Below are 24,847 nucleotides of genomic sequence, written 5' to 3'. Positions count from 1 at the left end.
ATAAGATTAAAACAAACTTTTCAAACAGCATGATTTTTTATTTTAAATTAAATATATTTTAGAAATCTTTAGAGATTAATGACGACATCTTTATATATTAAAGGCTTGGCCCTAATTTGACAGGCTATCCACGTCGTCTATTAAAGTTATGCTTGCTTGCAATAACAGAACGAGTTTGGATGAGATAATCCTTTAGAAAATATTGTTTAATTTGGAGTCAAGTGTTGTGACAGAACCATTCCTGTTGTCTGTTAGAGTGGATGTGTCGTCGTCGAGTGCCTCGTTACCGACCATGGCTGGCTTATGGATGCCGTCGAGCTTAAGGATGATATGCTCGACTTTAGATTAGGTCTTCTTTATAACAAAGGAAAATTTTCTGAATCCTACGTGAAATAAATTCTGTTAAATTTTTATGACATTTCTGTGTTCTAAAGGACCCCTCATTGGGCCACATCCCAAAATCGACGATAAGGTTTGGGGTCGAGAGCTACGATGAGATGGTTGATGTACTTCAGCAGAATGAGAAGTTAGAGGATGCACTTAAGCTGTTCGATAGAATGATGTAGGAGCACGACCCTCCACCTCCACTGCGTCCGCGCGCGCCAGCGCAAAGAACTTTCGAACAGCAGAGACGCCAACCGAGCCCCACCACGGTTCTTGAAGATAGACTGGTCGGTCTATTTCTTGGCTTTCTAGACTAGAAAAGGGAATCCAACTAGCCAAGGTCCAAGTGACCATCACGTTTCAGTTTCATTCTCTGGGTAGGGGAGCTGCTGCAGCCGTGTGTATGGCGTCCTCTTCCTCCTCCCTGACGCGGTTATTTATCCCGCCTCACCGAGCGCACCATGAGGCAGCCATGGCCGCTTCGGCCGGCGCCTCTCTGCGTAACGGCGGCGGGATGCAGATGCTGGTAGTTGTCTAATGCCCGGAGCTTCTTCGCTTAAGTTCTTCAACCAGCTGTTTCTAGGATCAAATTTCTGATCCTTTTTGCTGTTCTTGTCTCTGTTTTGCGCGAGACGAAGGATCTTGTGATGCAGAGGTGGGCCGAGATGGTGTTGTGCTGCGGCGCGGATTGGAATTGCGTGTCGCAGCTGTGGAACAGGGTGGTGCTGCGCAAGTGGCTAAACATCGGCGCGGGGTCCGGGGATTCCGACTTCAGCGCCGACGAGCACGATACCTCGGAGGGCGAGACCGACCGCGAAGGTTACTTCACTCTTCCCTTCTCCTCCGCCCTTTCTGTTTCTTGAGCGGAATGTTCTGAATTTCTGAATCGATCTGGTTGCTCAAGCTTGCTCTTGTTTGGATTGAAATTATGGAGATTTGGTCTGGAAGTTTGAGAGGTAGGCGTTGACGGTTATGCAGAGCTAACAACACAATGTGCAGTGGAAGTTCTTTCTTGTACGCTACCGTTTGGGTTATGGTGGTTTCTTTTTCTCTACTTCTTTACAACTGGATTAGAAAATTGTCATCTTCAATAATTGGTCAGCTCACGCTGGATTGCATTGCTTGTTTGATGATTGCTTCATTAGGTTACTGTATTTGTTCATTATTTGCAACATGTTTTTATATGGTATGGATGTTTGATCATTTGGCTGAGAATGACCGTTGTGACGTGCGCGGCTAGCGGCTAGGACTTTCTTGGGACCAGATATTTCTTTTGGTACATTCGAATATTCGACCTTCTTTAAGGAAACCAAGAAGGCTATTAAGGGGGTGTTTTGTTTTAGGGACTAATTTTTAGTCCCTCCATTTTATTCCACTTTAGTTCCTAAATTGTTAAATACGGAAACTAAAATAGAGTTATAGTTTCCGTATTTAGCAATTTATGAACTAAAGTGAAATAAAATGGAGGGACTAGTAACCAAACACTCCCTAAGTTCACTATTGCCTCTAAAGGTAACTTTTGGCTGTTCTTTTCATCTTTTGGAAAGAAATAGAATATCAGGAATGTTGATGTGAGCATCTTCTAGTTGACTTCACTATCTAATGGTTGTTGTGCCCCACGTTCTATGAGCTATATATATTTTTCTCTTTATCGAAAGAAAATCTGCAATACATTTGTATTTTCGCTTTTCCTTAGCTTAACTTTTTTGTGAAGATCTGTGTGGATTGTTTTAATGATAAATTGTAATTCCTGTGTTTTCATGTCATTTGTGCAGGCATGTCTGGTTTGAATCATGCCCTATGTAACGAAGAAAGGATATTAGGTGGATTGGGTGCAAGCACGACTGGTAATTTATGAGCGTATAATGTTTATTTTCCTAAGTAAAGGATAAACATGCAGAAGTTAGTGTCTAATAATCATATCATGTTTCCCTTTATGTATATTCATCTGTGAGTTGGGTTTAGTTGACTTGTAGACAAGGAAGTAGGCACACAGTAATGCTGGCGAAATATTTACCTGGACATAGAAGTTGCTAGTTTAATTATGCAGAGGCAACAGAGTTATTTGCAGTTTATTTACCAAATGGGCAGCTCCTGTGGCCTCAGTTTGGTCCCCAACTTCTTAATGATCCTTCTGAAAATAATTGAAGCTTATAGGATTCTGAAATTACACTGTTCTGATGGGATTTCCTAGTTCTTCTTGGTAAATATTTCAATATGATTCATGGATGAGAATGAACAGAAACATAATCGATGAAAAGTGAGGAAGAAAACTTGAATGTATTTCAGCATGTGTTTTGATTTACACTGAAGTCCATTTTTGTTACATTAAGCTTCTGCTTGATTAAGGCATAGATTGATTGGTTACCTTATGTGTGCTGACTGCTGACTGAACTGCTTAAGCTTCCTTTCTTTTCTTCTTCTTTTGGCTGCATACTATGCACAAGCATATGTTTGATATAAAGTTTTGGGTTGGCTTGTTGCCTTACACAATCACACTGATGCTGTAGGTGACGAAATGAGCGATTTACCTTACTGCCTTAGAATGCACAGATCAGAGATCAGTCGTGCTCAGTATGTTGATGTTAGAGAACTCAGGTAATCAACTACAAGTCTAGTCCCCTCGTAGTATTCACTGGCTCCTAGTTATGACATTACAGTACTTTTTCTCTCAGCATTTCTTTGAATCGAAATGATATTCCTGGTGCTTATTCCTCCTGTTATTATCATATTGCAGAAGATTAGTAAAATTTTCTACTGGGCTGGAATTAAAAGGATTTATTAGTTTTATGATGATGTTCTTTCAGCTAATCTGCAAGTTTATTATGCAGGATTTATGTAGGGACATGGAATGTTGGAGGCAGATTTCCACCCAGTGACTTGGACATTGAAGAATGGCTGGCTACGGAGGAGCCAGCTGAAATTTATGTTATCGGGTAATTAGCCACTATACAACCCATTATTAAGTTTTATAGAAAAACAGGGAACATGCACTAGATACTTGATTATTTACTAGCAAACACATATATGTGCGTTGCAACGACACCCAATACACATAGGCTAAAAACATGGTTTGTTCTAACTTGTATGAGTGCGGGTCATGAGTTCTGGTCACATACGAGATATGTAAGGTGCGGAATACGTATTGGAATCGGATTCTGTATTTATCATCGTTAGATACAAGTTGTTCTAACTCATATTAGTATGAATCACGAGTCTGAGTCATATATTAGACAGGAGTGCCCAAACAGTCAGGGAGACGGACAAAAAATGGGTGGAGAGAAATTTTGCCTCTTTAATATTAGGTATAGATTGTATTTAAAAGTTATTTGTTTATTACATGCACTAATCTATACTATACTTAAAGCACCAGTTTTAACGGTCGTCACACGTCATCTTTTTACAAATAACCCCTTATAGCTATTTCAAATTAATCCGCTGCACGCCTATAGATGGCCAAACGGTGACCCGGCACGGGCCAGACGCCCACGGGCCACAACTCTGGCCCAGACACGTCATGCCGACCTGCTGACTGTGTCAGGTCAGCCCGTTAGCCCGTCGGTCCATTTGATTAAATCAGCGTAAAATGTTAAAAAACGGTGCAGGAGGTGGGATTTGAACCCATGTCCAGATGGAAGAAGGGCGAGAGACACTGAGTGAAGTTGTCTAACCAGTAGAATATTATGCTCAAATGTTTTTAATATTGAATATAAATTGAATATATGTATATACGTTTTTTGTAAAATGAAAATATATAATCGTGTCGGACCGGACCAACACTATGGGCCAAGGCTACAGCTCAAGCACGACACCGCGTTCTTGGCTCTTGCAAGCATTAGGTCGTTTCTGAGACCACATTGGCGCAATGTACTCCATAGTGTTTGAGGTTGCTGAATTGGATGGAGCAACAATGATTTGTTACACTAACAGTAAAATGAAAGGTTATTTGTTGGTTTTAAACGTTAGTAATTGCTACGAAGTAGCATAATTTATATGGAGCGCATCCAATTTTTATTGATGCCTTACTTTAGCAATCACTCCATATTTTAATCTATCTTTTCTTATAAGTTTGAATTCATGAGACTTATTTTAGAAACTTGAGCTCACAAACTTTCTCTTATTTGATATCTGTATGGTGGAATTATGTCATTCTATAACCTCTGTTCGTTAAGTTAGTCGTTGTGAACTCTCTTCTATTCGCTCACTTTATTGCCCATGTTGTACCAAGACATATTGGATGTAGTAAACAATAACATCAGTTAGCCAAATCAAAAAAAACGGAGAGCGAAGACAATCAATAAAAAATCTTGAGATGTTTTTGGTGGATAGTTTACATGGATATTGTTGTAAGCCGTTGCAACGCACGGGCAACCAACTAGTAACAATTTAATATGCAAGCTGTTGTACATATGTTATATGATAGCTTACAATTTGGTGATGAGATGATTAATGCCACTCCTTTCATTAATATACTTTGTGTTTCAAAAAGGATTTCATTTACCGATCAGGGTTATCTTTCAGCTTTCAAGAGATTGTTCCACTCAATGCTGGGAATATATTTGGTGCTGAAGACAATCGTCCAGTTGCAGTATGGGAGCACATCATCCGTGAAACTTTGAATAAGAATTGTTCAGATAAATCAGGGTTTAAGTGCCATAGTGATCCTCTTTCACCATCAAGGTTTAATCCATCAGATGTTGTTCTTTCCATGGAACATGGATTGCTTAGTGAGTCTGACAAGGATAGTGATGGGGAGCTTCATCCATTGATTGAACGAGACCATAATTGTGGACTTCAAGCTAAAACAAATGAAAATCTTGAAGCTTTCCCAGAAGATAATTTAGCCTGTGATGCCATCATTGATAATAGAACAAAAAGGAAAAGGCCAGAGTTTGTACGTATAATAAGCAAGCAAATGGTCGGGATATTTCTTTCGATTTGGGTTCGGAGAAGCCTGCGGAAGCACATTAAGAATTTGAGAGTATCAACAGTTGGTGTAGGCGCAATAGGTTATATTGGTAACAAGGCAAGTGCCAGATTTGATATTCTTTTCTTATATTGTTTGTGCTGCTTGAGATTTCCGTAATGACTGGATTATACTTGGTTAGAAACTTAGGAGGTTTCTTTTCGCATTATGTGGTATTTTATCCTGACGAGAATTGGGTTTCAAAAGTGCATGTTTTGGTATTGGCATCCTTTCAAGGACACTGAAAGGGCCAATTGAACTTCTTTTAAAGAGAGCTGGTTACCATTGTTCGAATGTTGTTCCTTTAAGTTCAAAATCTTCAAATTTGAATAGTTATCATACTATAGTCTCGGTTTTTTTTTTGGCGGAGCAACTGCTCCCCAGAACTTTGTACCTGAAAACAACGGACAGAGGTTACAAAGAGGAATACTTGCAAAGTGGTTAGCCAAAGGCTAACAAGCTGACAGTTGTCTCACTCGGTTACTTACCGTTATATTCAACATGGATACACATGTCTGTCATCTAATCTAAAATACCTTGTGCTGACATATGTTCCTTCAATATGCTGTAGGGATCAATATCGGTCAGCATGTCTGTACATGAGACTCCTTTCTGCTTTGTTTGTTGCCACCTGACTGCTGGTGAAAAAGATGGAGATGACCTAAAAAGGAATTCAAATGCCGAAGAAATACTTCGAAGAACAGTGTTTAACCCAGAGAATGTTGTAGGCATGCCTATGAGAATATATGACCATAAGTAAGCTGGGTAATCTGCCTTCTGGTAGTTTGTACTAAATTCCAATGCTTGCACTCAATTATCAATGCCTATGTCTGATTTCTTATGTTAAATCTCTGTCCTTACTTTCAGGCGGATTATATGGTTAGGAGACCTCAACTATCGGATCAACTTATCCTATGAAAGGGCACATGAACTAATCTCCAAACAGGACTGGGATGGATTGTTCGAGAGGGATCAGGTATTTGATGGGTGTGTTTATTCGTTTATTTTTCACATGGTTTTCCAGCTCATGCTTCTTCTGTGACAGCTGAAAAGAGAATTGAGGAAAGGATGCACATTTGACGGTTGGTTCGAAGGAGTTATCAGCTTTGCCCCAACATACAAATATGAGTTTGACTCAGAAAACTATGTAAGCGATGAGAGTGAATCTGGGAGAAGAACTCCTGCATGGTATGTTGTCCTTCTAGAAATCAGCACTGAGCATGCCAGAAAACAGCGATAAGCAAACGCTCTCTTACACGTGTGCAGGTGTGACCGCATTCTCTCATACGGGAAGGGAATCAGGCTACTTTCGTACAAGAGGGGGGAGCTTACACTTTCTGATCACCGCCCTGTGGCTGCAGTCTACGTGGCAGAGATTGAAGTTTTCCACTGATGCAGAGAGCAGGACCATCTATCATCAGAGAAGGATGGATGGACTGGTTGAACAAAGAGGTCGCCGAACCACGAGATATGCAATTTCCTAGCACAAGTTCCAAGTGAGGTGGTGCCATGCCAATGACAGTTTTTAGAATTCAGTCAGACATTGTTGATTTGCATTATTGTATCATCCTTCACAAGCAGCATATTTGCCATGGATTATTTTTTCTGCACGCTTGTTTGATGAAGAGCATCTCAAGCACTATGCTCCATGACATAGTATCCTTTGAAAAAAATGTCAAATTTGTTCATATAATGTTCTTTTCTTGTTTTGAACTAGGAAGGGATGGTTCAACATGCTTCGTGTGTCGTGCTTGCCAAATAACCATGTTTGCACGATAATATGATTGTCTGCTGCTCAAACCAAGACACCATCCAAAATTGTCATTTCTGGCCTCCTGTCAAAAGCGCCATTACCCTACACGCATGGCATGTTCTACCTCGTTCAGGCAAAGCGTGAGGTGCGTGCGTTCATGGCAGCTATTTTTAAAAAAATGGGAAAAAAGGTTTTCACAGCTCAGAAGGAAAACAACGCTAGCAAGGCTTCAGGCAGACGACTCAGAAAACCATCAGAACATAATAGAGGGTGAAGAGAAGCCTCGATGTGTGAACAAACAACCGTCTTTCGTTTCTAGACCTGTGTCAGCAAGAGTTACATACACTGATAAACCAGTACAAAAACCATGTATCAGTCGGGACTACTGAGTGCAATTAGTCATTAACCACGGGTGCTTTCGCCAGAAACCGGGCCCTAGGTCAACGTGGTCCACCTTCACATGCCACCGCTCTCTTGATGTGCCATTGCCGCCGTCCTCAGCCCCCGCAAGTTCTTCCACCTGTAGGCATTTGCGGTATGCCCATTTAAATGACACAAACTGGGAATAGGAGTAAGACACACTAGATCTGGTAGTAACTTGGTTGCCAAGCTTTGATTTAGTTGGATTGATGCAAATGCAATGTGGAATCGACTGGAGTGCTACCAATGAGTCTTATCATCTTTGAAAATATATTATGATATCAAAGGCCGAAACTTCATTTCGAAGTTGCGTCAGTCATGTAGGCAAGCTATAAAAACTGCTTATTTACGGCTTTAACAATGCTACAACTATGTCACTCTTCTGCGTTGTAGTAGTATGGGGCACAGGCGCAGAGCATAACGCTGCAGCTCCAGTTGTTCTAGGATATTAGTAAAAAAAATACCTTTCGCCGATAGACACATGAACCCTTTCGGAACATAGCAGGTTCATTGTTGTAGTTCATTTGGAATTGCTGAAAAAGCAACTCGTTTTTATCTTTAGACAACGTTCCCTGCAGATAAAACTATAGCAATCAGTGCTTGCATAGGATCGAGGGGGAAATATTTTAAAGCATTAATTTTGAAAGAAGACCTTCAATATCTCATGGGCTTCTTTTTCGCTTTTTCCAGATTTCACTAGCATCCAAAAGCATGTGTTGTATTGGTTGCCAGCATGACCTGAAAATTAGAGATATAAATAAATGAGTCAATCTATGTCTTTGTTCTTGTGGCTTATTTAGCTGATGGAGTAGCCAATCGCTTGCAGTAGGATATCTTTAAAAAAAATAAGGTGCATAGACATAAATAGTATAGATGATAGATCCGAGCATATAGCTATGCAAGCACTGAAACCAAGTTGATTCACACTAATTCAGATGAACAAATGAATTCAAGCATATACAACTTACACTCTGCTTGCCTCCATGATAAGTATTCACATATGATCTTTAGTTTTGGATAACATAGAGCATCTGCCTCAAAGTGTGGTGTCTGCATTAATTCTGTGTAGGGGAAGAACTCTTTCCATTTCGTCATGTAAAGAGAAGTGAAATATGAAGAACATGATGAAAGGATTAGGCTGCAAAAAAAGTTAGCATCATTTTAAACCAAAGCAGTTAGCCCATGAATTATAAATACAACACATTCTGCATAATGATAATAACCACCTTTCCCGTCTCTGGTATAGTTCACTCTTCTCATGGAACACAAAACTGCAACAGTAACAACAAAGTAAGAATGGTCATCTGCAATGGATCATGGATGTCAATAAATAATCATCATCCATAAGGAATGTATGTTAACATTTCCAGATTTATTGTGTGTTTTACTAATACTTTTTATTAATCTTTATCATGCCAAGTCCACATTTATTTCAGATCACTTCTATTCATTAGATGATGACTGTGCCATCCAAAACATATGTTTTTTCCAGTACAAATCATGAATTTATTTTTCTTTTTTATCAAGTCGTCTCCATGGACAGTTATTTTAAGGAGTATAACATACCTATACTCATTGCTAAAACCATAGCCAAAGACAATGTCAGGGTATTGCTCCATCATCAAAGATGCAGATTCATTCATCAGCCTTAGTGCAGTCTCATCATTTGGCTTGTCAAATGAATGAATTGTTGAGAATCTGGTAGGGAATGAAGAAACCAAGTTAATAAGGCAACTGAGCTAATTCTCGAGAACCAGCATGCTTTTGATAGACAAAAAGAAGAGGGGTCCTCACTGGTCAAATTGGCAAGCAATGATGCGAACAATGATCCAATTACAAGGTGAAAATATGTGATTGATGCCAAATTTCTTTACAAACCCGTGCATAAATTTTCCTGTTCCCAAAATATATCAATTAAATTAATACTATATGCACACACGTAGATTGATTTGTAGTTTAAAGGACAGCTGAATAAATTCAAACCAACCTTCTCGAAGAATGTGTGGATGGTTTTCCCAAAACGCAGTCCCTATGGTATCAACATGTGCCACTGTAACTTTCAATCTTGGTCTTTTTATGGGCTCCCCATAGTCATCAATCTTCACAGTTGTTTCTACCTACAATTATATGTAATACATTATAAGATAGATGTTATGTAGCATGTCTGATAATATTTGCAGTATCACCTTCTCTCGGTAAACACTAGATCCTTTGCGGAACATAGCCAGTTCATCATCATAGTTTATTTGGAATTGTTTAGCAAGCAGCTCATTCTTGTCCTTTGCAAATGTTCCCTAGAAAAACAAAATCTGAATTAAAACATTTATACCATTGTGATAGAAAGGTCACCAACTCAAGAAAAATTGTACTACCTTCAAAGCTAGCTGGGCCTCTTGTTCACTTTTTCCAGATTTCACCAACATCCAGAAGCAGGTATTGTACTGATTATTTATATGACCTGAAGGCACAAACAAAGAATATGCATATCAGTGAACTAACAAAATTACTGTTTGATTCTGACACGTACATAGATCACTCTTTTCTTTTTATGTTCACGAAGGTTCATGCTTTGTACAACTTTGGTGTATATAATGTAGTTTCCTTGTAGGACTTCAGGGCAAAAAAAAAGTTGTGTGAACAAATATGAGGTGGCGTTTGCTATACAAGATAATTTGAATCAATTCCAGTAGCTTACAGTCCACTTGTCTCCAAGCCAAATAATCACGAATAGTCTTCAAATTCGGGTAACATACAGCTCGAGCATCAAAATATGGTGGCTCCTTCAGCTCTTTGTTAGGAAAGAAGTCTTTCCACTTCATTACGTACACAGAAGTGAAGTAGGAAACACATAAAGAGAGAATTTTGCTGAAGTTATTGGTAGAGATGTCAATATCATGGTGCCATGAACATTTTCCCATAGCTCATAAACAAAAGGCAGACAAATAAACATTGAAATATCAGCAAAAAAGTGAAACTGAATGAGTTACCTTTCTCGCCGGTGATAGAACTCTGTTTCCTCTCTGAAAATGAAACTGCATGGTAAACATGAATATAATAAATTTATAGTAATAGAGCAGATAATGCATAATATTGCTAGAAAGTTCATTTTTTAAAATTTTATATATGCATCTGCCCACCCCCCAGATCCATTTAGTACTTGCAGTGTACCAATAGAACTCTTAACGAATTACATAATGAGCTCTTTAGCCAAATAAATAAATAATGTGATGCATGTATCTCTGGGAAATAAATAATGGACATCAAGCAATTTGTATCAGATATTATTTTCACGGGTGGTATACTGTACTGCATAAACTAAATTCTATAATAGAACTTACATGTGAGTAATGTCTGATGTCATACCTGTACTCATCACTAACACCATAAGCAAAGGCTATGTCAGGAAATTTCTCGAGCACAGCAGTGGCACAAGCGTTCATTAATCTTAGAGCGTTCTCATCATTTGGTTTCTCAAAGGCGTGGACCTTTGAGAACCTACAAAGGAGAAACTAAAATTAGCAGAGAAGCAAAAGAGATTATACAACAACACAATAGAAGCTTGGTCCCTACAGAACCTATGTATACTGAAGAGAAAAGGATGCATTGATATTTGGGAGGTGTACCTGTGGAAGTGGCAACCGTCGATACGGACAACGATCCAGTTAGAGGGCGGGAGGCAGCGATCAAACTCGAACTCCCTCTTCACGTACTCATACTCGCTGTTGGCCATCAATCCCTTATTCCTCCCCCAGTCCCAACGCACACAACTAGACACGTCTTGTTCCTAGAGCTACGCTTCAGGTGCAATGGCGGACCTAGGATTTGAACCTAGGGTAGTCGAGGACCAAAAAATTGACATGCAATACCATTTAATTTAGTAACACAAATATATGATTTTTATCAATTCGATAAATGAGCAGAAAATAACCAAAATGTCTTATAATACATTTAAATCATCAAATTAGGTTGAAAGTTGCATAGTTTACAAAATAAAGGTTCAAAGTAGGTAAGATCTTACATAAATACAAGATTTGGAGGAGCACGATATGCAATTTTCTCTTCTTTTTTTCGAAAAATCAATGCAATACTTCCATTCATTATCTCACTTTTTTTTGCAGAGACAAATAATAATTGAATTGAATTGCAAAGAAATAATTGAATTGAAGATATCTTACATTTGCCACATACTGCAGAGACAATCGCAGGTGGCAGTAGGGGCAGGGGGCTGAGACGGAGCGGGTGTGGAGGAATCGAGGGGGCGCCAGCCGCTGGGCCACTGGGCGCTGCCGCGCTGGACACAGCCGGCAGGGGCGGGGCGGGGCGGGTTCCGGGCCGGAGCTGCGGCTGGCCGGACGACCGCGCCGGTGGGTCGATCCTGGATGCAGCGACGCACGTGGGCCACGGGGCACGAGCGGTGGCCGAGGCTGGACCGCTCACTGCTGGAGTGCACGCCTGCGTGGCGGTGGGCGGCGGCCGGAGCTGGTCGGCTAGAGTGAGTCGTGCCCGTGCGTGGGCGACGCCGCGGTGGCCGGGGATGGAGGCGAGCAGGCGCGTGCCGCGCTAGTGCTGCGGCGGAGGTGAACAGGCGCGCGCGTGCTGCGATAGAGGGTAGGGCTGCGGTCCTGCGGAGGAGGTGGCCAGGCGCGTACGGACGGGGCTGGGCCGCTGCCGCTCAGCAGTAGTTAGGTTTAGGCATGTACACCACTCTATTATCTCATCACATATTTCAAACTTCATTCTATACAAATAAAAGTGTGTGTAAAGTATCATCTACAATTTTATATCCCTTATTTTATCCTATCTACTGAAGATAGTCTTAGAGATAAAAAAAATTAGCTCAAAATCTAGAGTAGTCTCATACTCTCATGGGACTACCTAGGCCATATTTTGTTACCTATAAACTTTATCTACTATAATTTCAAACATTTTGCTAAAAAGAATCTCAATTATTAAATTTGTGTTGAATTTTATTGGATAACGTGCATGATCTAGATTCTTAAAATCTATTGGTTCCCAAATGCCACCCTAGACTATCCATCAGGCTTGCCCCCGTTCCAGTGGCCGAGTATGGGAGAAGGCACCTAATTGAGGATCTGGTGTGCCCAATACAGAGGGAAGAAGTGAACTACCGCATAGCAGCGGCCCACTCGACAAGGCACCCGGATTTTTTATTTTGATCTTTTTTTGAAAAAAAATCACAGACTACGGAACGACTTATTTATGTGTTTAGACCTTTTGCTCGGCGTACAGCTCAGTCACACAGCCTATGGCGCCAAGGTACCTGACTCGTTGGCACGTGAGGCTTAGCATCTAGCTCGACGCCACAGATCTTGGCGTCGAGCTAGGAAGACCTATAAATCGGTTGTTTTCTGACTGAGAGCTTCGTCCAACCATTTGAATTCATCGTTTCAATCTGCTTCCATACCACCTAGAAGTGCTCCAATCTTCGTATTCGAGTTGGAAAACATTGATTTGATCCTTATATCTTGAAGACCAAGGTATGGTGTCTCACTGATTCGTTTGTTACATATACTGTGATGTATGGTTTCGATTAATTAGCTTTGATTGGTGCGTATATTGCTATTAGCTATGATTTCTAGGATATATGGTTCATATGATGACTATAGTTTGTTAGATAGTTTGTGAAAAAACATATATTTATAAGTTAAAATCATTTATGTTATTTGTATATAGTTGGCGTTTGTTACATATACTGCGATGTATAGTTTCGATTAATTAGCTTTGGTTGGTGCGCATATTGCTATTAGTTATGATTTCTAGGATATATGGTTCATATGATGACTATAATTTGTTAGATAGTTTGTGAAAAAACATGTATTTATAAGTTAAAATCATTTATGTTATTTCTATATAGTTGTGTTAATATATAATCGTTTGTTAGATGAAAGACATGTATCGGGAGTTGTTGTGGCAGAAGAGGAGGACATATCCTGTGCAATCACTCATTTGGTGCAAGCGTGCAACCAAACCATCCAGAGCATCCAATCTAGATCCAACGGTTTCATATGAAAGTGGGTTAAAAGTAAAATAGGTACTATGTTTCAGGTGGAAGGGGTTAAATGTAAAATAACAGTCATCATTAGATCTAGATTAGATGCACCAAATCGTTTGATTGCACGCTTGCACCAATATAAGTGATTGCATAAGATATTTCCTCGCAGAAGAGAGGTCGTCCTCGTGAGTTATATCCGAATGTATCTAGTAAGGATGATCATATTCCTCCTGATCTTCCTGTGCCTAATTGTGATTGTAGCAGACCGGTCTGAGTATGTCAATCCAAACATCCAGACACGGCTGCTCGTTGCTTCTACACTTGTGACAGTTTTAACATACATAGCTTATGACTTGTGTCCCAGATGCAACATGTGACAATAAAACCTCAATTGATATGCCAGGGTCATTTAAATTACAACGAACCTCCTCACAAGCCCTAGCAAAAATCTGGCCAAAAGAGGGTCTTTCATCAAACATAACCGTCACCTTCTTCATTCTTCCATCAAAATTAACATTCTCATAAACATCTCCTTCCATGCTTCCTCCATAGTATAGTGTCACTAAGGCGTCCATCTATTACAAACACGGATTCATAACTCAATAATGCCTAATCAATTACTAATGCCTACAAACTAATGCCTAAATACCTACTAAGTAATAAATAACTAATAACTATATAGTAACTATTAAATTACCACAACAAACAGAATTATATAATCTACGAATAATGTATGAAAACAAGGTATAACTGAGATCGTGGATGAGTCAAGCTAACGATGGCGAATGTCGAGTCGGACGGACACCTATGTACAAAAAAATAGTACTGTCAGTAAAAAATTCAACAACGCCTCTCTTATACGGTGAGATTTCTAAAACCTGCAAAGACACAACACCACGATGGCTGCCATGCACACTAACCAATACAGAAAACCCACAAACAAACCACAACAACAGAAGAACAACATGATGGCTGACATACACATTCCATGTACATATACTAACAACTAAATAGCTAGCTAACTATATACACTAAGCAACTATAACTAAGTAACTAACTATACCAAATTTGCTAAGTTACTAACTATAACTAAGTAACTAAAAATCAAAATTGAAAAAAATTACCTGCAGGAGTTGTCCGGTGCGACGGAGTGGTTGAACGCCGCGACGGAGCTGGCCGACACGTCAGGGCACGTTGCGACGGCGGCGGTGCTCCCTTGGTGGAGGGCCTGGCGGGTCCATTTTGTTGATTTTTGTTACTGGTAGCTTCAAGTTTTGTTGAACAATGTTGCTTCTTGCGAGACGTATTGTGACCAATGAATTGGTCTGCTATAATTATGGTCATTGGAAATGTAAATTTTATGAAATGTGTCGTGTGAACATTTGTATGGTTGAATTAGATTGCTAAAAATGGGATACAATATTTGATAATATGAAATGGTGTTCATAGAAAATTATAAATTAGATTTAGTGAGGCCACAAATTTGGCCCAGCATTAGCATGAGACATTTTATAAATTACGACAATAAAATTCGTCATCGGAAAAAGTGTCATGTCATATTGATAAGCGTCATAACCATTTGCCACATCAGCTCCACTGAAAGGGAAATAGGCTTACACCTTTTCCTATATGAATTTTGGTGGTTGAATTGTCCAACACAGATTAATTGGACTAACTAGTTTGCCCCAGATTATGAGTTCTACAGGTGCCAAAGGTTCACAACAAACCAATAAAACGACCAAGAAAGGGTTCAAATAAAAAGAGCAAAAGACTACCGAAGTGTGCCCCACCGGACTGTCCGGTGCACCAGGGAACCCAACTCCGAACTTGCCACCTTCGGGAATTCTGGGAGTCGCTCCACTATAATTCACCGGACTGTCCGGTGCACCACCGGACTGTCCGGTGCACCACAGGACTGTCCGGTGTGCCAGCAGAGTAACGGCTACACAGCGTCAACGGTCGTCTGCAACAGAACAGTAAAAGTGAACAGTGCGCGCCTGCGCGCGCAGAAGTCAGAGCAGCGCCAGAAGGCGCACCGGATAGTGAATAGTGAATGTCCGGTGGCCCAGTTGTCAGAAGCTCCAACGGTCGGAACCCAACGGCTTGGTGACGTGGCTGGCGCACCGGACAGTGTCCGGTGGCGCACCGGACTGTCCGGTGCGCCATACGACAGCAGCCTCCACCAACGGTCAACTTGGTGGTTGGGGCTATAAATACCCCCAACCACCACACTTCAATGCATCCAAGTTTTCAGCCATCAAACCTCATACAAGAGCTCTAGACTTCATTCAAAGACACAATCAAAGAGATCAAATCCTCTCCCAAGTCTGGAATCACTCCAAACAAATTAGTGACTAGAGAGAGAGACATTTGTGTTCATTTGAGCTCTTGCGCTTGGATTGCTTTTCTTCTTCATTCATTCTTGTTTCCAACTCAATTGTAATCAAGGCAAGAGACACCAATTGTGTTGTGGTCCTTGTGGGGACTTAGTGTCCTGTTTGATTGAGAAGAGAAGCTCACTCAGTCTAGGTGACCGTTTGAGAGAGGGAAAGGGTTGAAAGAGACCTGGTCTTTGTGACCACCTCAATGGGGAGTAGGTTTGCAAGAACCGAACCTCGGTAAAACAAATCACCGTGTCATCCACCTTATTTGCTTGTGATTTGTTTTCGCCCTCTCTTTCGAACTCGAATTTAATTCTAACGCTAACCCCGGCTTGTAGTGTGTGCTTAAGTTTATAAATTTTCAGATTTGCCTATTCACCCCCTCTAGGTGACTTTCAATTGGTATCAGAGCTACGTACTTCATTAGAGCCTAACCGCTCGAAGTGATGTCGGGAGCATCCGCCAAGAGGGAGATCGGAACCGGCGACAAGTCCGCAAGCTCGGGGAGAACACACTCAAGGGAGTCCGCCCACAAGCACAAGGAGGAATCCTCTTCCTCCATCAAGTCCCAACGGAAGGGTGACAAGAAGAAGAAGATGAAGAATGTGGTCTACTACGAGACCGACTCTTCGTCACCCTCCACCTCGGGCTTGGAATCGGCATCCGCCACTTCTAAGCGTCATGAGCGCAAGAAGTATAGTAAGATGCCCCTTTGCTATCCTCGTATTTCAAAACACACTCCATTACTTTCCGTCCCATTAGGCAAACCACATATGTTTGATGGTGAAGATTATTCTATGTGGAGTGATAAAATGAGGCATCACCTAACCTCACTCCACAAAAGCATATGGGATATTGTTGAGTATGGAGCGCAGGTACCAAAGGAAGGGGACAAGGATTATGATTCGGAGGAGGTCGAACAAATCCAACACTTCAACTCCCAAGCCACTACTATACTCCTCGCCTCTCTAAGTCGAGAGGAGTATAATAAGGTGCAAGGGTTGAAGAGTGCAAAGGAGATTTGGGACGTGCTCAAGACCGCGCACGAAGGAGACGAGGTGACCAAAATCACCAAGAGGGAGACGATCGAGGGGGAGCTCGGTCGATTCATGCTTCACCAAGGGGAGGAGCCACAAGCGATGTACAACCGGCTCAAGACCTTGGTGAACCAAGTGCGCAACCTCGGGAGCACCAAATGGGATGACCATGAGATGGTCGAGGTTATTCTTAGATCACACATTTTTCTTAACCCTACACAAGTTCAATTAATTCGTGGTGATTCAAGGTATAAACTAATGTCTCCCGAGGAAGTGATAGGAAAATTTGTGAGCTTTGAATTGATGATCAAAGGCTCCAAGAAAATCATCGAGCAAGGCGCCACCTCAACACCCGAGGTGCAACCCATCGCATTCAAGGCAACGGAAGAAGAAAAAAAAGGATTCTACACCAAGTAGGATTCCCATCGACGCCTCCAAGCTCGACAACGAGGAAATGGCGCTCATCATCAAAAGCTTCCGCCAAATCCTCAAGCAAAGGAGGGGGAAGGATTACAAACCCCGCTCCAAGAAGGTTTGCTACAAATGTGGTAAGCCCGGTCATTTTATCGCTGAATGTCCTTTGTCTAGTGATAGTGACAGGGGCGACGACAAGAAGGGAAAGAGAAGAGAAAAGAAGAGGTACTACAAGAAGAAGGGCGGCGATGCCCATGTTTGCCGGGAGTGGAACTCCGACGAGAGCTCCACCGACTCCTCCTCCGACGAGGACGCCGCAAACATCACCATCACCAAAGGCCTTCTCTTCCCCAACGTCGGCCACAAGTGTCTCATGGCAAAGGACGGCAAAAAGAAAAAGGTAAAATCTAGAGCCTCCACTAAATACACAACTTCTAGTGATGAGGAAAACTCTAGTGATGATGAGGATAATTTGCTCACCCTTTTTGCCAACTTAAACATGCAACAAAAAGAAAAATTGAATGAATTAATTAGTGTCATTCATGAGAAGGATGAACTCTTGGATAGCCAAGAGGACTTCCTTATTAAGGAAAACAAAAGGCATGTTAAGGTTAAAAATGCTTATGCTCTAGAGGTAGAAAATGTGAAAAAATAACTAGTGAGCTAAGCACTTGCCATGACACTATTTCTAGCCTTAGAATGAAAATGCCAAATTGATTGCTAAGGTTGAGAAATCAAATGTTTGTGATGATTCAGTTGTTAATCTTAGAAATGATAATGCTAATTTGATTGCTAAGATTGACAAATTGAATGCATCCCTCTCTAGCCTTAAAACTGAGAATGAAAAATTAATTGCTAAGGCTAAAGATTTAAATGTTTGCAATGCTTTTATTTCCAATCTTAGAGATGAGAATGCTATTTTACATGCTAAGATTGTTGAATTAAATACTTGCAAACCCTCTACATCTACCATTGAGCATGTTGATGCTATTCATGATCACCTAGCTTTAATTAAACAACAAAATGATCACATAGCTCAACTTAGTGCCAAAATTAATGAGCATGACTTAGAAAATAAAAAATTTAAATTTGCTAGAAGCATGCTCTATAGTGGGACACGCCCTGGCATTAAGGATGGCATTGGCTTCCAACAGGGAGACAATGTCAAGCTTAATGTCCCTCCTAAAAGATTGTCTAACTTTGTTAAGGGCAAGGCTCCCATGGTTCAGGATAACGAGGGTTACATTTTATACCCTGCCGGTTATCCCGAACACAGAATTAGGAGAATTCATTCTAGGAAGTCTCACTCTGGCTCTCATCATGCTTTTATGTATAAGAGTGAGACATCTAGTTCTAGGCAATCAACCCATGCTAAATTGCCTATGAAGAATGAACCCAACATTTCATTTAAGACTTTTGATGCATCATATGTTTTAACTAATAAATCAGGCAAAGTAGTTGCCAAATATGTTGGGGGAAAACACAAGGGGTCAAAGACTTGTGTTTGGGTACCAAGGTGCTTGTTTCTAATGTGAAAGGACCCAAGACCGTTTGGGTACCTAAGAACAAGGCCTAAAATTGTTTTGTAGGTTTATGGATCCGGGGGCTCAAGTTGGATCATCGATAGCGGGTGCACAAACCACATGACAGGGAGAAGAAGATGTTCTCCTATGAGAAAAACCAAGATCCCCAACGAGCTATCTGAAAGGGAAATATGCCTTTGGGCCATTTCAAGTATATTTTGGTGATTAAGTGTCCAACACCTTTTAAGTGAGTTATTATATGCCAAATGATGAATGAAGTGCAAATCAACAAGAAGGTATGATTCTAGACTTAGTACATTGGTTTCTGAGTACTAATATATTTATCTAAGTGCTGGAATCAGAGAAAAGAAAAGAAGAGGAGAACTTGGCTCGAAGCAACCAAGACTCAGTTCAGTCTGGGTGCACCGGACAGTGTCCGGTGCGCCAGGCTGGACTCCGGCGAACTGGCTGCTCTCGGGAGTTTCTGGCGGCGTACAGCTATAATTCACCGAACTGTCCGGTGGTGCACCGGACTGTCCGGTGAGCCAACAGCCGCCAGCGCAACAGTCGGCCGCCAAATCCGCGGGCGACGCGTGGCCCGCTCCAACGGTCGGCAGGGGGCATCGGACTGTCCGGTGCGCCAACCAGCCCAAAGATCCAACGGTCGGCTGCGCTAGGAATGGAAGGAGATCTGCACCGGACATGCTACAGTGGTTGTGCGGTGGTGCACCGGACTGTCCGGTGCGCCACCCGACAGAAGGCAACGATTGCCTTCCTTGTTGGGTTCCAACGGCTCCTAGCTGCCTTGGGGCTATAAAAGGGACCCCTAGGCGCATGGAGGAGTCATTCAAGCATTCTTTGATCATTCCTAAGCACCAAGACTCCATTCTCGCACATTCGATTCTTTGAGATAGTGACTTGAGCTCCAATTGAGTAGAGAACTCCTTGAGTTGTGTTTTGAGCTCAAGTTGTGTCTTGTGTGCATGGTTGTGCTCTGGTTTTGAGTCTTGTGTGTATTGCTCCTCCCTCCCTTACTTCCGTGCTTCTTTGTGATCATCAATTGTAAGGGCGAGAGGCTCCAAATTGTGGAGATTCCTCGCAAACGGGAGAAAGTATAAGAAAGAAGAACACTGTGGTATTCAAGTTGATCATTGGATCACTTGAAAGGGGTTGAGTGCAACCCTCGTCCATTGGGACGCCACAACGTGGAAGTAGGTAAGTGTTATACTTGGCCGAACCACGGGATAACTTGCGTGTCTCTTGTGATTGCTTTTCTGTGTGATTATTGTGACTCACAAGAGCTTGATCTATAGCCACTTGGTTTTATCATTCTAACACTTAACCAAGTTTTGTGGCTATTAGTTGTTGAATTTTATAGGATCACCTATTCACCCCCCCTCTAGGTGCTCTCACTATCACATTCGGGGATGAAAATCAAGGTTTGGTCAAAGAACTTGGTAAAATTGCAATATCACCTAACCATTCTATTTCCAATGTTTTTCTTGTAGATTCTTTAGATTACAACTTGCTTTCTGTTTCTCAATTATGTAAAATGGGTTACAACTGTCTTTTTATGGATATAGGTGTTACTGTCTTTAGAAGAAGTGATGATTCAGTAACATTTGAGGGAGTGTTAGAGGGTCAGCTATACTTAGTTGATTTTAATAGAGCTGAACTCGACACTTGCTTAATTGCTAAGACTAACATGGGTTGGCTCTGGCATCGCCGATTAGCCCACGTTGGGATGAAGAATCTTCATAAGCTTCTAAAGGGAGAGCACATTTTGGGACTAACCAATGTTCATTTTGAGAAAGACAGGGTTTGTAGCGCATGTCAAGCAGGGAAGCAAGTTGGTGTTCATCATGCACACAAGAACATCATGACTCAGTTCAGTTTGGGTGCACCGGCTTGTCCGGTGCGCCAGGCTGGACTCCGGCGAACTGGCTGCTCTCGGGAGTTTCTGGTGGCGTACAGTTATAATTCACCGGACTGTCCGGTGAGCCAACAGCCGCCAGCGCAATGGTCGGCCGCCAAATCCGCGGGCGACGCGTGGCCTGCTCCAACGGTAGGCAGGGGGCACCGGACTGTCCGGTGTGCACAGGATAGTGTCCGGTGCGCCAACCAGCCCGAAGATCCAACGATCGGCTGTGCCAGGAATGGAAGGAGATCCGCACCGGACATGCTACAGTGGCTGTCCGATGGTGCACCGGACTGTCCGGTGCGCCACCCGACAGAAGGCAAGAATTGCCTTCCTTGTTGGGTTCCAACGGCTCCTAGCTGCCTTGGGGCTATAAAAGGGACCCCTAGGCGCATGGAGGAGTCATTCAAGCATTCTTTGATCATTCCTAAGCACCAAGACTCCATTCTCGCGCATTCGATTCTTTGAGATAGTGACTTGAGCTCCAATTGAGTAGAGAACTCCTTGAGTTGTGTTTTGAGCTCAAGTTGTGGCTTGTGTGCGTGATTGTGCTCTGGTTTTGAGTCTTGTGTGTGTTGCTCTTGAAAGGGAATTAGGCTTACACCTAGTTCCTAAATAATTTTGGTGGTTGAATTGCCCAACACAAATATTGGGCTATTTGGTGACGTGGCTGTCGCACCGGACATGTCCGGTGTGCACCGGACTGTCCGGTGCACCATACGACAGACAGCTCCACCAACAGTCAAGTTTGGTGGTTGGGGCTATAAATACCCCAACCACCCCACCATTCATTGTATCCAAGTTTTCCAGCTTCCAACCACTATACAAGAGCTAGCATTCATTGCAAAGCACACCAAAAGAGATCAAATCCTCTCCCAACTCCATACAAAGCCTTAGTGACTAGAGAGAGTGATTTGTAGTGTTCATTTGAGCTCTTGCGCTTGGATCGCTTCTTTTTCTTTGGCATTCTTTCTTGTGATCAAACACTCACTTGTAATTGAGGCAAGAGACACCAATCGTGTGGTGGTCCTTGCGGGAAGTTTGATTCCCAAGTGATTTGAGGAAGAGAAGCTCACTCGGTCCGAGGGACCGGTTGAGAGAGGGAAGGGTTGAAAGAGACCCGGCCTTTGTGGCCTCCTCAACGGGGAGTAGGTTTGAGAGAACCGAACCTCGGTAAAACAAATCCGCGTGTCTCACTTCATTATTCGCTTGCGATTTGTTTTGCGCCCTCTCTCGCGGACTTGATTATATTTCTAACGCTAACCCGGCTTGTAGTTGTGATTGTTTTTTGAGTTTTTCAGTTTCGCCCTATTCACCCCCCCCTCTAGGCGACTTTCAATTGGTATCAGAGCCCGGTGCTTCATTAGAGCCTAACCGCTCGAAGTGATGACGGGAGATCACACCAAGAGGGAGATGGAGACCGGCGACAAGCCCACTACAAGCCAAGGGAGCACTTCATCGGAAGAGTCCCGCACCAAGAGGAAGGAGAAGAAGAAGGTCTCCTCCAAAGGGAAGGAGAAAATGTCTTCTTCATATCACAAAGAGAAGAAGGAAAAATCCTCTTCCCACAAGCCGCATCGGAGTGGGGACAAGAAGAAGAGGATGAGGAAGGTGGTCTACTACGAGACCGATTCTTCATCGACATCCACCTCCGGCTCCGACGCGGCGTCCGTAACTTCTAAGCGCCAAGAGCGCAAGAAGTTTAGTAAGATCCCCTTACACTATCCCCGTACATCTAGACATACTCCATTACTTTCCGTTCCATTAGGCAAACTGCCAACCTTTGATGGCGAAGATTATGCTAGGTGGAGTGATTTAATGAAATTTCATCTAACCTCACTCCACAAAAGTATATGGAATGTTGTTGAGTTTGGAGCACAGGTACCATCAATAGGGGATGAGGATTATGATACGGACGAAGTGGCCCAAATCGAGCACTTCAACTCCCAAGCCACAACCATTCTTATCGCCTCTCTAAGCAAGGAGGAATACAACAAAGTGCAAGGGTTGAAGAATGCAAAGGAAATTTGGGACCTACTCAAGACCGCGCACGAGGGTGACGAACTCACCAAGATCACCAAGCGGGAAACGATCGAGGGGGAGCTCGGTCGTTTCCGTCTTCGCCAAGGGGAGGAGCCACAAGATATGTACAACCGGCTCAAGACCTTGGTGAACCAAGTGCGCAACCTCGGGAGCAAAAAGTGGGATGACCACGAGGTGGTTAAGGTTATTTTAAGAGCTCTTATTTTCCTTAACCCCACTCAAGTTCAATTAATTCGTGGTAATCCTAGATATCCACTAATGACCCCCGAGGAAGTTATCGGGAATTTTGTGAGCTTTGAATGCATGATTAAAGGCTCAAAGAAGATCAACAAGCTTGACGAACCTTCCACGTCCGAGGCGCAACCGGTGGCCTTCAAGGCGACGGAGGAGAAGAAGGAGGAGTCTACACCAAGTAGACAACCAATTGACGCCTCTAAGCTCGACAATGAAGAGATGGCCTTAATCATCAAAAGCTTTCGGCAAATCCTTAAGCAACGGAAGGGGAAGGATTACAAATCCCGTTCCAAGAAGGTTTGCTACAAATGTGGTAAGCCTGGTCATTTCATTGCAAAATGTCCTATGTCTAGTGACAGTGACAGGGGCGACGAAAAGAAAGGAAAGAGGAGAGAAAAGAAGAAGTACTACAAGAAGAAGGGCAGTGATGCCCATGTTTGCCGGGAGTGGAACTCCGACGAGAGCTCCACCGACTCCTCCTCCGACGATGAGGACGCTGCCAACATCGCCGTCACCAAGGGACTCCTCTTCCCCAACGTCGGCCACAAGTGCCTCATGGCGAAGGACGGCAAAAGGAAGAAGGTTAAATCCAAATCCTCTACTAGATATGAGTCCTCTAGTGATGATAATGCTAGTGATGAGGAAAATGATTTGCATACCCTTTTTGCCAACCTTAACATGGAACAAAAGGAAAAATTAAATGAGCTAATTAGTGTCATCCATGAAAAGGATGATCTCTTGGACTCCCAAGAGGACTTCCTAATCAAGGAAAATAAGAAACATGTTAAGGTTAAAAATGCTTATGCACTAGAGGTAGAAAAATGTGAAAATTGTCTAGTGAGCTAAGCACTTGCCATGAGACCATTAACAACCTTAGAAATGAAAATGCTAGATTAACTGCTAAGGTTAATTCTCATGTTTGTATTGATTCAATTCCCGATCTTAGAAATGATAATGATGATTTGCTTACTAAGATTAAGGAATTGAATGATTCTCTTGCTAGCCTTAGAGTAGAAAATGAAAATTTGATTGCTAAGGCTAAAGATTTTGATGTTTGCAAAGCTACTATTTCCGACCTTAGAACTAAAAATGATTTGTTACATGCTAAGGTTGTAGAATTTAAATCTTGCAAACCCTCTACATCTACTATTGAGCATGTGTCTATTTGTGATAGATGTAGAGATGTTGATATCAATGCTATTCATGATCACATGGTATTAATTAAGCAACAAAATGATCATATAGCAAAATTAGATGCTAAAATTGTCGAGCATAACTTAGAGAATGAAAAGTTTAAATTTGCTAGAAGTATGCTCTATAATGGGAGACGCCCTGGCATCAAGGATGGCATTGGCTTCCAAAGGGGAGACAATGTCAAACTTAATGCCCCTCCTAAAAACTTGTCTAACTTTGTTAAGGGCAAGGCTCCCATGCCTCAGGATAACGAGGGTTACATTTTGTATCCTGCCGGTTATCCTGAGAGCAAAATTAGGAAAATTCATTCTAGGAAGTCTCACTCTGGCCCTAATCATGCTTTTATGTATAAGGGTGAGACATCTAGCTCTAGGCAACCAACTCGTGCCAAGTTGCCTAAAAAAGGACTCCTAATGCATCAAATGATCATGCTATTTCATTTAAAACTTTTGATGCTTCTTATGTGCTTACTAGCAAATCCGGCAAGGTAGTTGCCAAATTTGTTGGGGGCAAACACAAGGGGTCAAAGACCTGTGTGTGGGTACCCAAAGTTCTTGTTTCTAATGC

The 24,847-nt window shown here is 42.1% G+C and overlaps 2 protein-coding genes across 4 annotated transcripts; one reads left to right on the top strand and one right to left on the bottom strand.

Annotated features, from left to right (window-relative positions):
- Window positions 1-446: 446 nt before the first annotated feature.
- LOC103630655 (type IV inositol polyphosphate 5-phosphatase 3) lies at window positions 447-7,084 on the top strand. 3 transcript variants are annotated; one of them, XM_008651700.4, is made up of 10 exons: window positions 447-910; window positions 1,023-1,203; window positions 2,160-2,231; window positions 2,895-2,982; window positions 3,216-3,320; window positions 4,906-5,410; window positions 5,922-6,106; window positions 6,218-6,326; window positions 6,396-6,538; window positions 6,617-7,084. In XM_008651700.4, the coding sequence occupies exons 1-10, from the start codon at window positions 788-790 to the stop codon at window positions 6,741-6,743; spliced, it is 1,638 nt and encodes a 545-aa protein (XP_008649922.1). In that variant the 5' UTR covers window positions 447-787; the 3' UTR covers window positions 6,744-7,084. The 3 variants fall into 3 exon arrangements, with proteins under 3 accessions (XP_008649922.1, XP_008649921.1, XP_008649924.1); XM_008651699.4 differs by having other exon boundaries at window positions 458-910; window positions 1,017-1,203; XM_008651702.4 differs by lacking the exons at window positions 447-910; window positions 1,023-1,203 and adding an exon at window positions 1,679-1,896.
- Window positions 7,085-7,331: 247 nt separating this feature from the next.
- On the bottom strand, window positions 7,332-12,242 carry LOC103630654 (tRNA(His) guanylyltransferase 1). Its single transcript, XM_008651698.2, has 15 exons — window positions 11,699-12,242; window positions 11,147-11,351; window positions 10,887-11,018; window positions 10,511-10,555; window positions 10,219-10,388; window positions 9,896-9,981; window positions 9,710-9,817; window positions 9,511-9,640; window positions 9,318-9,417; window positions 9,090-9,221; window positions 8,750-8,794; window positions 8,492-8,661; window positions 8,176-8,261; window positions 7,988-8,095; window positions 7,332-7,623 (listed from the first exon to the last, which is right to left on the bottom strand). Exons 2-15 carry the CDS (start codon window positions 11,251-11,253, stop codon window positions 7,486-7,488), a joined length of 1,557 nt encoding a protein of 518 aa, XP_008649920.1. The 5' UTR covers window positions 11,254-11,351; window positions 11,699-12,242; the 3' UTR covers window positions 7,332-7,485.
- Between the last annotated feature and the right edge of the window lie 12,605 nt (window positions 12,243-24,847).

Source organism: Zea mays, chromosome 6 (assembly GCF_902167145.1).
Source record: "Zea mays cultivar B73 chromosome 6, Zm-B73-REFERENCE-NAM-5.0, whole genome shotgun sequence".
NCBI classification, from domain to species: domain Eukaryota; kingdom Viridiplantae; phylum Streptophyta; class Magnoliopsida; order Poales; family Poaceae; genus Zea; species Zea mays.
This window is presented reverse-complemented; position numbering and strand designations above follow the sequence as displayed.